The 14,523-nt window shown below is 47.2% G+C and overlaps 1 protein-coding gene across 1 annotated transcript in view; it reads left to right on the top strand.

The window, feature by feature from the left end:
• Nucleotides 1-14,523, top strand: part of LOC132590644 (uncharacterized protein FLJ43738-like) — a 62,139-nt gene that overhangs the window by 35,222 nt on the left and 12,394 nt on the right. Inside the window, exon 5 of the mRNA XM_060263614.1 lies at nt 11,706-11,985. Within this exon, the coding sequence (XP_060119597.1) occupies nt 11,706-11,985 (280 nt within the window). The remainder of the gene's footprint in view (nt 1-11,705; nt 11,986-14,523) is intronic.

Genomic DNA, 14,523 nt, shown 5'->3' with positions numbered 1-14,523 from the left:
TAAAAGGATTACTTACAAATAGAGAGCATTTGCAGATGATATAATGTTTATAAATGAAAACCCCATACAAGTCACACCTTTGTTGTTAGCTAAAATACAAGAATATGGGGAGTTGGCGGGACTTTGTATTAATAAAGAAAAATCAAAACTTCTATGTAAAAATATGGAAATAAATAAGCAACAAGAATTGCAGACACTAACGGGCTGTGAAGTTACCTCCAAGGTAAAATATTTGGGTGTGGAGATAACAATGAAGAATATTGATTTGTTTAAAAACAATTATGACAAGCTATGGCGTAAAATGGATGAAGATATGTTAAAGTGGAATAAACTTAATTTGTCACTGTTGGGTAGAATAGCCGCAATTAAAATGAATATTCTACCAAGAATAATGTATTTGTTTCAAACTATTCCGATTGTGAAAAACAGTAAACAATTTAATAGATGGCAAAGAAAAATTTCAGAGTTTGTGTGGGCGGGGAAGAAACCAAGAATTAAAATGAAAATTTTAACAAATGCAAAAGAGAGAGGCGGATTTCAATTACCAGACTTAAAATTATCTCATGAAGCAGTTTGCTTAGTATGGATAAAAGAATGGATAATGTTGTTAAACAAAAAATTCTTAGCGTTGGAAGGTCATGGAAATAATTTGGCTGGCACACTTATATGTCTTATGGGGAAAAAAAGATAGACGGCTTTTTCTCTCACCATTATATAAGAAACAGCTTGCTAAATACATGGATGAAATATAACAAATATGGAGATGAGAGAAAACCGTTATGGATAGTGCCAGCCGAAGTGATAAAAATAACAGCTGAGACGGGTGAAGAAAAGTGGTTGTCATATAATCAACTATTAAAAATACAAAGTGGCAAAATAGAATTGAAAACTGCTGAAGAGCTGAATAATAAATATGATTGGTTTCAGATGCAACAAATAAAGAGTTTGGTGGAGAATGATATTAAAACTGAAGGAATAAGAAAAGAGCAAAGAGAAATGGAAAAAGTTCTGCTGGAGATAACGAAAAATTATTTTCAAAATTATATAAATTACTTTTAAAACGGTCTACGGAAGATGAAGTAGTGAAATCTCAAATGATTAAGTGGGCAATTAATGTAAATAAAGAAATACAGATGGAAACTTGGGAATATTTGTGGAAGAACTCTATGAAGCTTTTGACGTGTGATAGTATTAAAGAGAACTGTTTTAAAATTATGTATAGATGGTATATGACTCCTAAGAAACTGGCAAAGATGAATAATAAGATGCCAGACAGATGTTGGAAATGTAAAAAAACATGAAGGTTCTTTCTACCATATGTGGTGGACTTGTGAAAGAGCAAAAAAGTATTGGCAGATGATTCAACAAGAAATTTCTAGGATCTTGGGATATGAATTTAAGAAAGTTGCAGAGACTTTTCTGTTGGGATTACAAATGGAAAAATTTCCAAAAGAAGATAGAACTATAATTTGGTACTTGCTTTCAGCTGCTAGGACATTATATGCGCAGTTGTGGAAGCAAGAAAAAATACCAGAGAAATGGGATTGGATTGTAAAAGTTATGACATGGAGTGAAATGGACAAATTAACAAGAATTTTAAGAGACTATGATTTAGAAGTTTTTAAGATGGAGTGGGAAAAGTTTAGAAGATATGTAGAAAAAGAGTGAAAAATAAAAGGACATTGGACAATTTTTGATAATGATTAAGTCTTAGAAAAAAGAAGAATATTAATTTTTGGTTTTATTAGTTAAGGGTACCTTTAAACATTAATACTTTTAAGTAAATAACACCGGCGGTGGTCATGTAACGGGGGGAGGGGTAGTTAGAAAGTAATATATGGGATAGATAAAAGAAGTTATTAATGATGCAAGAAATATAATTTGTTACCATATGTTACCAAATAAAATTGTTTTAACAAGGAAAAGGCCCCTTCCAGCAGAGGTTTTTTATTCTAGGTTTTTTGTTATTGACAAGAAAGATGGAGGTTGCAGACCTATTTTGGATCTGAGATCATTAAATGAGCATCTATGTATTAAAAGATTCCGTATGGTCATTTGCCTTCAGTCTTAGAACTCCTTCCCAGAGGAATCTGATTTGGTGTTTTAGATCTTAAGGATGTATACTTTCACATTGGAATTTACCCAGAGCACAGAAAATTCCTTAGGTTTAGACAGGGACAGAAGGTTTTCCAATACTCTGTGCTACCTTTTGGTCTGGCAACAGCTCCACGTGTTTTTACAAAATGCATAGCTGTCATCATGGCTTATTTTAGAACTAAGGGCTGCACCATTTCCCTGTATTTGGATGACTGGCTGTTGGTGGCCGAATTACGGGAAGGATTGCAAGAACAAATACAGTTTGTGTTGAGCACTTGCACTAGGTAAGGACTCATAATAAATTATGAGAAGTCACATTTAATTCCATCACAACAAGCCCAGTTTATTGGGGCATATCTAGACTCACAAAAGAATAGGGCTTTTTTGCCTAGAGATAGAGCTCTGAGTCTAAAGACGATAAGAACATAAGAGAAGCCATGTTGGATTAGGCCAGTGGCCCATCCAGTCCAACACTCTGTATCACACAGTGGCCAATATATATATACAATATATATATATATATATATATATATATATATATATATATATATATATATATATATATATATATATATATATATATATATATATATATATATATCCTGGGAAAGATAAAGATATATACACACACACACATATATATACACGCTGTGGCTAATAGCCACTGATGGACCTCTGCTCCATATTTTTATCTTCCAACTTTTATCTTCTGCTTCCAACAGAAACGTTTTCAGTTTGTTCAAATGATACAACGAGCCCTTGGCTTGATGGCGTCTACAACTGCTGTGGTTCTCTTTGCTAGGTTGCACATGAGGGAGCTACAAACCTGGTTTATAAGACGGTTTTATATACGGGTGCATTCCCCATATCAGGGCTTTAACATCCCTAGAATGGTGATTAGATCATTGGAATGGTGGACTTCAGACTTACATTTATTTGAAGGTGTTGAATTTGGGCCATGGTCACCTAAGGTAGTGTTGACGACGGATGCCTCAAGGATGGGCTGGGGTGCACACTGTGAAGGTATTCAAGTGCAGGATACATGGCCACGGTCACATTCTGGCTATCACATCAATTTATTGGAGTTAAGAGCAATTAAGTTGGCTTTAACAACTTTCTCAGAAATGTTACAGAAGAAGGTGCTGGTGCAAACAGACAATTCTACAGCTATGTATTACATGAACAGGCAGGCAGGGACTGTATCTTCGAGGCTGTGCAGGGAAGCACAAGATCTATGGGCCATAGCAATTCGCTTAAGATCCTCTCTTCAAGCAATCCACATAGCAGGAGTTGCCAACCAGGAGGCGGACTCCCTGAGCCGCAAGTTTCTGGTCAATTATGAGTGGTCCCTTCAAGAAAAATATATCAACACAATTTTTGCAAAGTGGGGAATGCCGAAAGTAGATCTGTTTGCTACAGGTCAGTCAACAAAGGCACACATTTCTTGTTCATGGGGAGGCCACGATCAGAAGTCAATAGGGGATGCATTTTAGTTCTGGTGGAGAGGGGAACTGCTGTATGCATTCCCACCTTTCCCCCTGATTCCAAGGGTCCTGGGAAAGATAAAGATAGATCGATCCAGGATGATTCTAGTGGCCCCATTTTGGCCAAGGCAGGTCTGGTTCCCAGAGTTGTTAAGGCTGTCCCGTGGGATCCCACAGGTTCCCGACTTGCTAGTTCAGGAGGTCAGATTTTACCACAAGATGCAAGACTTGCATTTGACAGCATGATATATAGAGCTGTGAATGAGGGGTTTTCAGAGGAGGTGCTACAGGTATTAAGAGAGGCCCGTAAGCCCTCTACTCGTCGATCTTATGAGAGTAAATGGGACCGTTTTGAGAAGTGGTGTAAGGAAAAGAATTTATGCCCATTTACTTGTCCAATATCAATAGTTTTAGAGTATTTACTGTTTCTAGCACAGAGTGGTTTGGCGGTGTCATCTGTTAGGGTTCACCTAGCAGAAATCTCCGCTTGCCATATGGAAGTGGAAGGTACCACTGTTTTTGCTAATAAAATAACCAAATGTTTTTTAAAGGGTTTCCACCAATACAATACCTGGTATTGTTCAGCAATGGTCTTTGTCTTTGGTATTGACATATTTAATGAAGGCCCCATTTGAACCATTAAATTACTGTACATTGTCTTTTTTATCATGGAAGACATTGTTCTTAGTGGCAGTGACTTCCATTAGAAGGGTGAGTGAGTTGGCAGCACTAAGAGTAGATCAGCCTTATCTGCAATTTTTGGGGGGTAAGGTTGTTCTTCATCCAGCAAGAGAATTCCTACCAAAGGTAGTTAGTAGATTTCATTTGGCACAGGATTTATCACTGCCAGTTTTTTTCCCTAATCCATCTTCTGAGGCAGAGAGGAGATTGCATATGTTAGATGTTAAAATGGCTTTATTGTATTACATTAGTCAAACAAGACAGTTTCGCAAGATGAAGACGTAATTTGTGTGCTATTGGGGTCCTCGGAGAGGAACTCCAGCATCTTCTCAGACCTTATCTAGATGGCTGGTTACTGTTATTGGCCATTGTTATAGATTATTGGCTATTATTGGCCATTGTTATAGATTAGCAGGGATCTCCTGTCCAGTTGGAGTAAGAGCTCATTCAACGAGAGCTATGGGTTCATCAGTAGCTGCAAGGAGAGGAGTTCCATTAGCGGAGATGTGTAAAGCCGCAACATGGTCCTCAGCAGAGACATTTGTACGACACTATGCACTGGATCTGCAGCAACGTCGAGATGCGGATGTGGGAAAAGCAGTTCTTCATTCGCTATTTCAATAAGAGACTCACCCCACCACCATCAAGGTGAGAAGCTCGAGAGTGGGTCCCAATGTGGGGATGCACAACAAGACGGACGATGAAAAACAGTGTTGCACTTACCTGTAACTGTTGTTCATTGACGTCTTCTGTGCATACACACATTCCCTCCTGCCATCCCCGCTGTGAGTTCTCATTGATACAATAGGTGTAGAACTTATGGTGGCGAAAGCGGAACTGGGGGAATGTGGGTGGTTCGCCGTTGGGGGGGAGTCCGTTAAATGGGGGTATTGCAGACGTAGTCTGTTTAACGGCAGACCGCCAGTTATTTGGAAGAATTCTAGGCTTGTCAATCAACCTCCGCAGCAGGCCTGCCTCGTGGCAGTCCCACAAAAGACGTCGATGAACAACAGTTACACGTAAGTGCAACACTGTTTTTCTTTCACACTTTAGGGTTGGGGTTTTTTTGCCATAGGCCATTTGGATGGTGAAGGCTGAAATTGTTTTTTAAAAAGAGCTATTACAAATACCATGCATCTGTATTCTACAAGTGGTATACTTAATAGATCCCATCATGTTTGTGTCTTTTGGTTGCCCATCAGCCACAAAGTCCATTGGACTCAGAGGGTTGCTGTAGGGATAAATTGCTTACCCTGACTTTCTTGCTGGAGAGTTGGGGTGTGCTCATTCGTTCTGAGGGCCTCCTCTCAAACTCAGCAAAGCTCTTGCTTCAGCAGTTAGCTGATCTCAAGGAGGAATGTATTTGTTTTCCCTTTCCTGTTTTAAGCTAATTCCTTTCAGAAAATTACATCACTCTCACACCCACAAAGCGATGGCGAAGACTTTCCAGTGATTAAAAAGAGCAAGGCTTCAGTCCTATCTGTTGCTTACTGACTGTGGTGCTAAAAGAAATTTCATGTTTCTGGAGAATGAAAGGGCCCTAAAATGTTGCTCTGAGGTTTATGCTGTAAGAGGACACAGAACTTGATTACTTTTTTCTGTGCCACTTGATTATTTAATGTAAAACAAAGTGGTGTTTTCTCTGAGACTATGATCAGGGGTACACAGCTGTTTAGAAGACTTGGGCTTATTTTGAGAGCGGCCACGGTCATAACAGGCCATGTGTAATGTACTGGGAGACGAGACGTGGTGAAGGCATAGGTCTTTATTGGTTGGTACATCACAAAACTGGGAACACGCGGCCGGGTCCGCTAATATATACATGCATCCCGGAACATCCCCTTCGCTGGCCAGCCCAATCCTGGCCAGTTAAACTTCCCGCCCTTGGTCAGGATTGGCGGTGGCTTTTCCCGCGCTGCGCACGGCGACCCGAGGGTGGCTCGGGTCGCGCGGCGCTTGCGCTGAGTCCGATACACTACACTCCTCCCCTCCTAGTTTAAACTACATAGTCCTGTAGGTACGCTGGCGCCCTGCGTTCCCGTGTTGATCTCCTCGGGGTTGCCGTTGGTGTGGGGCCCGATCCCAACGTGGGTGGCGCCATTTCTGGCTGTTGCCGGCCCGGGTCGGGTGCTGGCTCCGGTTCTGGTCCCGCGGCTGCGGGGGCCTCGTACGTGGGTAGCTCCTGTATTGGCGGGGCCCCTTCTGGCGGTTCCGTTGCTGGCGGTTCCCTACTCTCTGCCTCTTCTGCCTCCTCGGGTAGGGTGCGGCGGCGCAGCTGGTCGATGTGCCGTCTCAGCACCTGGCCTCCGGCGGTGGTTACCTCGTATGACCGGGAGCCTGTCACCCTTAGAACCCTTCCCGCCAACCACTCGGGGCCGCTTGCGAAGTTTTTCGCATACACTGGGTCGCCCGGGAAGAATCCTCTCACTGCCTCCCGGACCTCGGGGGACCCGCGGACATCCGGCGCCCGGTCCGGGTGTAGCCTATCTAGATGAGTGGTCAGTTTCCTCCCCATGAGCAGTTCTGCGGGGCTGAAACCGGTTACAGGGTTTGGGGTGATCCTGTTGTGGAACAGGAATGCTGAGAGGCGGTGGTCCCAATCCCCATGTACTATACGGCCAAGGGCCTCTTTGGTGGTCCGCACCATGCGCTCCGCCTGGCCGTTGGTGGCTGGATGGAATGGTGCGGACCTTATGTGCCTTATGAGGTACCGGTCGGTGAACTCCCGGAATTCCCGGGAGGTGAATGCCGTGCCGTTGTCCGTCACCAGGGTGTCCGGGATCCCGTGTGTGCAGAGGACCCTTCTGAGTGCCCTGACTGCTGCTGCGGTGGAGGTCGAGGCCACCGGGATTACCTCTAGCCATTTAGTATATGCGTCCACAAGTATAAAGAAGATCTGGCCCTGATACGGCCCCGCGAAATCCACATGGAGGCGGGACCACGGCCGCCCGTTCGACTCCCACCTGTGGACCGGGGCGGACGGCGGATTGGGTCTGGACTCCTGGCATGGTTGGCACCTTCTTACCCACCCCTCTATTTCCTCATCCATGCCCGGCCACCACACGTAGCTCCGGGCCAGGGCTTTCATTCTCACGATGCCCGGGTGGGTCTCGTGGAGATCCTCCAATACCTGTCTGCGCAGGGGGGGGGGCACCACCACCCGGCTCCCCCAGAGTATGCACCCCTTGTGTGTCGATAGCTCGTCCTTCCTGGACGCGAACGGCCGGAATGCTTCTTCCACCTTGCCCGAGGGCCACCCCCTTCCCACCCAGTCCCTGACCCGTGCGAGGATGCGGTCTCTCCCAGTCGCCCGAGCCACCTCGTCCGCGTGCAGTGGGCGCTCGGGGAGCGACTCCATGAGCATCACCCCGTGTGCCGGGGCGGGATCTGGGTCCGTTGTGGGTAGCGGCAGGCGGCTGAGGGCATCTGCGTGTCCCATTGCTTTACCGGGGCGGTGTATCAGTGCGTAAGTGTATGAATTCAGGAACTGGTTCCACCTTAAGACCCTCTGAGACAGAATCTGGGGGGTCTGACGATCGGGGGCTAGGAGGCCGAGGAGCGGCTTGTGGTCAGTGGCGATGGTGAAACGCCTACCGTAGAGGTAGTCGTTGAACTTATGCACCCCCGCCACGATCGCCAGGGCCTCCTTATCGATCTGGGCGTAGTTCCGCTCGGCAGGGGACAGAGTCCGGGAGTAGTAAGCGATCGGCGCCTCTCTCCCGTCCGGGAGTTGGTGCCCTAGGACCACTCCTACTCCGTAGGGGGAGGCGTCGCAAGCCAGGATCAGGGGTAGGTTTTCATCGTAGTGATGAAGTACCGCGTTAGAGACCAAGAGGTCTTTCACTGCCTGGAACGCCGCGGCTTGGCGTTTACCCCAGACCCACGGGGCCTGTTTATCTAACAAGCGGTGCAACGGTTCCGCCACGGCGGCTTTGTGTGGCAGGAATGCATGATAAAAGTTCAATAATCCTAAAAAACTCTGTAGTTCTGCCTTGCATTTGGGGGCAGGGGCCTGGACTATGGCCCTGGTCTTGTCCGCCGTCGGGTGAATTCCAGCCGCGTCCACGGCGAACCCCAGGAACTCCACTCGCGGAACACCCAACAAACATTTCTCCTTTTTGACTCTCAGCCCCGCCGCTTGGAACCGTCTGAGGACCTCTCGCAGGCGGCAGCTGAACTCTCCTTCGGTGGGGGCGGCGATTAAAACGTCGTCAAAGAAGGGTTGAACTCCGGGGATCCCTTTCAAGAGAGAGTCCATTATGCTCTGGAATATCCCCGGAGCTACACTGACCCCGAACTGCAGCCGTTTAACCCTGAACGCGCCCCTGTGGGTCACGATCGTCTGCGCCTCCGCTGTCTTAGCGTCGACCGGCAGTTGCTGGTATGCTTGTGCTAAGTCCAGCTTTCCAAAAACCCTCGCCCCGGCTAGTGCTGCTAGGACGTGGCTAACCACCGGGACTGGGTAGGGGTTGTCTTGCAGCGCCTTATTGATCGTGCACTTGTAGTCAGCGCAGATCCTAACCTCCCCGTTGGGTTTGACTGGCGTTACTATGGGGGTCTCCCATTCCGCATACGTTACAGGTTCTAGGACGCCCTGGGCTGTTAGGCGGTCCAGTTCTGCCTCTATTTTAGGCTTAAGGGCGAACGGGACGCGCCTCGCTTTAAGCCTTATGGGCCTGACCATTGGGTCTATCGGTAAGGTGATGGGCGGACCCTTGTAGCTCCCCAAGGACCCGTCGAAGACCTCGGGAAACTCCCGGCAGACCCCGTCGAAATTGCTGGCCTGCAAGTGGTCCACCCCCACCAGCTGGATCCCCAGTGGATTGAACCACGCCAACCCGAGAAGTGTGGTCAGTTGGCGCTTGACCACTAGGATGTCTAGGGGCCCCCTAAAACCCCCTCTTTCTACATGCACCCGGGCCCACCCCACGATGTGTACTGGGTTCTTCTGAAAGTCCCTCAGTACGAAGTCCGCTGGCCTCGTTTGGATGCGGTGGCGGGGACGTAGTTTCTTGAGGGTTTCCTCCGAAATGATAGAGATGGAGGAACCCGAGTCTACTTCCATGATGCAGGGGGCGCCCTCGATTAGGACCGACATTTTGACCTTGTCTGGGGCCGCGAGGGGCAAGTTCAATACCTGCAGACTGGTGGATGCCGTCGTGTGTGCGTCCAGGGAGTCGTGATGCGCTGACGGTTGGCGGCGGCTGTTCTTGGCCCGGCAAGCCCGGGCGATGTGGCCTGTCTTTCCGCAGCTGCGGCAGTCCAGGTTGCGGTACGGGCAGTCCCGTCGCTCGTGGGGGTCGCCGCAGCTGGCGCACCTGGAACCGGTGGTGGCGGTGGCCCTCTCCGTCGCTCGTTGTCTCGCGGGGGCCCGTGTGTCCGTTCTCTGCGGCCGCCGGAGCTGAAACGCTTCTTCCTCTGCTCGGTCTTCCAGCTCCGTTTCTCCTTGGTGGACTGCTTCGCCGCGTGGCTGGCCGAACGCCTTGGTGGCCCTCTCGAACGCCGTCGCCTCGTTGAAGGCTTGTTGTAGCGTGAGCTCCTCCTTAGCGAAGAGCTTCTGCTGCAGTCGTTCGTCTCGGAGGCCCCAGACGAAACGGTCCCTCAGGGCTTCGTCCCTTTTGTCAAAATTGCAGTTCCCGGCGATCTGCCGAAGGGCCGCCAGGTAGACTGCCGCTGTCTCCCCCGACTTTTGGTCCCTCTTGTGGAAGAGGAATCGGCGGGCGACGATGGACGGTTGGGGCGAAAAGTGGCCCGTGAGGAGTCTCACGACTTCCCGGTAGGTCCTCTCGGTCAGCTTAGCTGGAGCGGAGAGGCCTCGTGCGATCTCGAAAGTTTCTTCTCCACAGACGCTCAGCAGGACGTCTCTCTTCCTGTCGTCATCTTCGATCAGGTTCGCCCGCAGGTAGCACTCGACCCTTTCTGTGTAGGTCTCCCATCTCTCGGGGTGCTCCGGGTTGAATTCCGCAAGATGGCCCGTCGTTACCGTAGTGTTCGCCATGGTGGCGGCGGGCTGTGCGATCCTGCGGTCTCACGCCTTCCTCGTCTCCGGCCCGGTCAGGTTCCCCTCGGGGCGGCCGGACCTATCTAGATCCCATCCTCGTCGCCAGTGTAATGTACTGGGAGACGAGACGTGGTGAAGGCATAGGTCTTTATTGGTTGGTACATCACAAAACTGGGAACACGCGGCCGGGTCCGCTAATATATACATGCATCCCGGAACATCCCCTTCGCTGGCCAGCCCAATCCTGGCCAGTTAAACTTCCCGCCCTTGGTCAGGATTGGCGGTGGCTTTTCCCGCGCTGCGCACGGCGACCCGAGGGTGGCTCGGGTCGCGCGGCGCTTGCGCTGAGTCCGATACACTACACCATGCATGATAAAGGAGATGTGATGAGAACAAATTACATAGTGAGGAAACTTTGCAGCCTGTATCTCCTTGAAGAGATTATCTGGCTCACACAACTTCTCAAGAACAGAATGAAGGGCCTCCAACTGGAGCAAAGAGAGGAAGCTGCAAATCACCCACAAAACTAGCTGCTTTTTTATTTCACAGATCCCTCTGAGGACGCTCACTGCAAAACATATAGGGGCTATTAACATATTTGAATAAAATTCTCTTCCCCTTGCACTCTTTATTTTTTCTTCATCTCTTTTGCTCATAAACAACTTCTCAACAACAACACACAAAGGAGTATGAGATAAACTGCCAGAACCTGCCAGAGAAAAACCAAATTCCTCATATTTTGAATATTAAAAAAATAATAATACCGAGAATAGATACATGGTAGTCCTTTCCTGAAGAAGCAAGTGTTAATTCAGCCCACATTTGCCTCTTTTCAGCAAGGTTAGTATGTGTGCATAGAAGTGGGTAGGGGTTGAAAAGGACCCCTTCAGGTTATTTTGGCTGTTCACACTACAGTCCCTTATGATAGGCATAGGGTAAACTTGTACTTAACATGTTTTTTATCATACCCCTGTGCATCTGATCTGGGGAAGCAGTGTAATCTCAGAGGTCCTGATGGCTCTAGTTTGTCTAGACGTTACTTTAGATTGTCTTGAGCTGGGAAGCTGGAATTCAGCAACAGTGGAGGAATAGGGTGTTTTGGGTTTTTTAGTTTTAGTTTTGCTTTTTGCTTTTCCTTTAACCTTGTGCTGTCGTATGGCTGGGGATCCTGTACTCTGATGTCAGCATTGGTAGCCAGATTTCCTTTGGAGATATTGCATTGTCAAAAGCTGTGTTTAGTGGGTGTCTTCATTGTTTGCCAGAACTGCAGAGCAATGCTATGGCTTACATAGCTAAAAATACTTGCTGATAAAACACATTGCAGTCATGCTCATGGCTAATTTGCCTGAATAGATGTATCTGTTTTAAAATATTTTTCTAATTTGTGATAAATCAACAAACATAGCCAATTTGATTTCTTCATTCTGTACCTCATCTTCTAGGCTTGATTACATCTGCCACAGCAAGAAGTTAAGGGATATAGTACATTACGATCTGTTGCCCTCTGCAGAAATGATCATTTCATTGAGTCAGGAGTTTGGGATCCCCTTGGCTAAAGATGACCTGCTCATTCAGCAGCCATCAGAAATCTTGGCAATATACAAGCACCCATCTGCCTTCCAGAGAGGGCACAAGAGGCGCTCCCTTTTGGATAACCAGAATAAATGGTACATCCTGAGAAAAAGGGAAATGGAAAGCCAGACACCATGCAACTATATTCAGGTAGGTCTTGAGCAGCAATGACAGCTAGTCTTATGCAGTGGTTAGAGTGCCAGACTACAAACTGAGCAGACCTGTTGGATCAGACTACTGTTTCATCTATTCCAGTATTCTGTTTCACGCAGTGGCCAGCCAGTTGTCTCTCTCATCCTAGCCTACATCACAGGGATTATGTGAGGGTAAAATGTAGAAGCGAAGAAACACATATACCTTCCTGAGTTAATCAGAGGAAGGGCAAGTGCCTCTTTCTGCCATAGTACAACCCACTTACGGGATGGTGCTAATTTGTTTGAAGGTACTGTCACAGCATGCAGGCATCTAGGGCACCAGGAAAAGGCTAAAGAAAAGTTACTTAGATGTATTCTAAAATGCTACAGGTTTACAGGAGAACTGTGCCATGTCCTGTCCTGACTGTGGGAATCACCTCTTAAGGTGAGCCTCTTGATAACCTTTTCATCATATGCCTTGTGTTAACACAATGAACTGTTCTTTGGATTTGAATTAACAAAACCTCTAATGTCATTATAAATATCAATGGATATAGAGGGCAACCTTGTCTTGTTCCTTTATTTATTATAATTTTTTCTGTTAAATCTGCATTAATGCAGAGCCTTGCTGATTGTTCAGAATATATCACCTTTACCATTCTGATAAAGTCTTCTCCCAATCTCAATTTCTCCATCACTGCAAACATAAAGTTCCAATTCACATTAGCGAATGCTTTCTCTGCGTCTGCAAAAAATAATGCTACTTCTTTTTCAGGATGCTTTTTCAGGATGTCAATTGGAGGGAGAGTCATCCCAGAGACACCCACTTAATTGCAGTGTGCCTCAGGGAGCGGTTCTATCCCCAATGTCGTTTAACATTTACATGTGGCCCCTTGCCCAGATTGCCCGAAGGTATGGGCTGGTTTGCCATCAGTACACTGATGACACCCAGCTCTATCTACTGATGGACGGACGGCCTTGCGCTGGATCAGGCACTGAAAGCCATGGCTGGTTGGCTTAAGATGAGCCAACTGAAGCTGAATCCAACGAAGACAGAGGTCCTTTGCCTGAGTCGTGGCGGCCTTGGCAGGGCGCCATTGTCAATGGCGCCCAAAGTCAGAAGGTTGGGGGTGCTGTTGGAAGCTCCCTGTCAGTGGAGGCCCAGATAGCAGCAACTGCAAAATCCACCTTTTTTCATCTGAGGCGGGCTATATGGTTCCCTTCCTCGACTGCTGCGACCTGGCAACGGTGATCCATGCAACAGTCACCTCGAGATTGCAGTACTGTAATGCCCTCTACTTGGGGCTGCCTTTGTCGCAAACCCAGAAACTCCAGCTAGTGCAGAATGCGGCTGCTAGGCTGTTACTGGGGCTGCCCAAATGGGAGCACATACAGCCAGCACTGCAGGAACTGCACTGGCTACCAGTAGTTAAAACCCATTACTAGCTTTTGTTACAAGGTGCTAGTTATTACTTTTAAAGCCCTATATGGCCAAGGACTCATTTACTTGAGGGACCACTGTCCCCACATGTTCCCCAGAGAGTGCTAAGATTTGGATCCCAACATCTCCTAGTGATTCCCGGGCTGAGGGAGGCGAGATTAGTGACCACCAGGGATCGGGCCTTTTTAGTGGCAGCTCCGTCCTGGTGGAATCAACTGCCGGAAGAGGGTAGGGCCTTGCGGGACCTCGCCCAGTTCCACAAGGCCTGTAAGACCACTCTCTTCTGGCAGGCCTTCAACCTATCATAGGAGATTTCTGGAATAACTGCTATCCTGGAACGATGAGGAACATCTAATGTGTTAGTACCAAACTGTATATTGTTTTAATTTATGGGTTTTAACTTATCTGTTTAAATGGTTTTATTGTTTTATGACGGTGATCATAGCATGCTGTGACTTGGATGTAAGCTGCCCTGAGCCCGCCTCGGCGAGGAGGGAGGGATATAAATCGAATTAAACATTAAACATCATCATGGCTGCAGCATTTTGTACCAGTTAAAGTTTCAGAACACTTCAAAGGACAGCCCCACACAGAGTGCATTGCAGTAATCTAAGCTAGATGTAAACAGGGCATGCAGCACAGTGGCTAGATCTTTTCTGCCCTGGAAAAGCTGCAGCTACCCCACCAGACAAAGTTGGTATAAGGCAGTCCTGGCCATAGCTGTCTGTCACCAGCTGATGTAGCAATAGGCACCCCCAGACTACAAGCCTATTCCTTCAAGGGGATTTTGATAATTATGAGAACTGAAACAAGTATGTATCTGGGAACTCTTCATTGTTCCACCTCTCATGATTTGCAACTTGTATATTCTCATTTGCAGCAAGATCATGTTTGTACCACTTTTTACTTTGGATTGTTCATAGCATCAGTGGTTCACGTACCTAGCACAGCAAATTCCCACGTAACCTGTCTTTATTATTTCAAGGTGTTATGTCAACCACACATTCCAGATATAATATTTAATATTTTGCCTTTCATACTCCCTGGCTTTGCTTGTAGTGGTTGTCTTGTCTTGTAGTGGTTAAACTGCCTGATTAGAATCTGAGAGACCCA

The sequence above is a fragment of the Heteronotia binoei genome, unplaced genomic scaffold (genome assembly GCF_032191835.1).
Source record: "Heteronotia binoei isolate CCM8104 ecotype False Entrance Well unplaced genomic scaffold, APGP_CSIRO_Hbin_v1 ptg000458l, whole genome shotgun sequence".
In the NCBI taxonomy this organism is placed as follows: Eukaryota; Metazoa; Chordata; class Lepidosauria; order Squamata; family Gekkonidae; genus Heteronotia; species Heteronotia binoei.
Note: the sequence above shows the minus strand (reverse complement) of the source record. Positions and strands in the feature narration are given on the sequence as shown.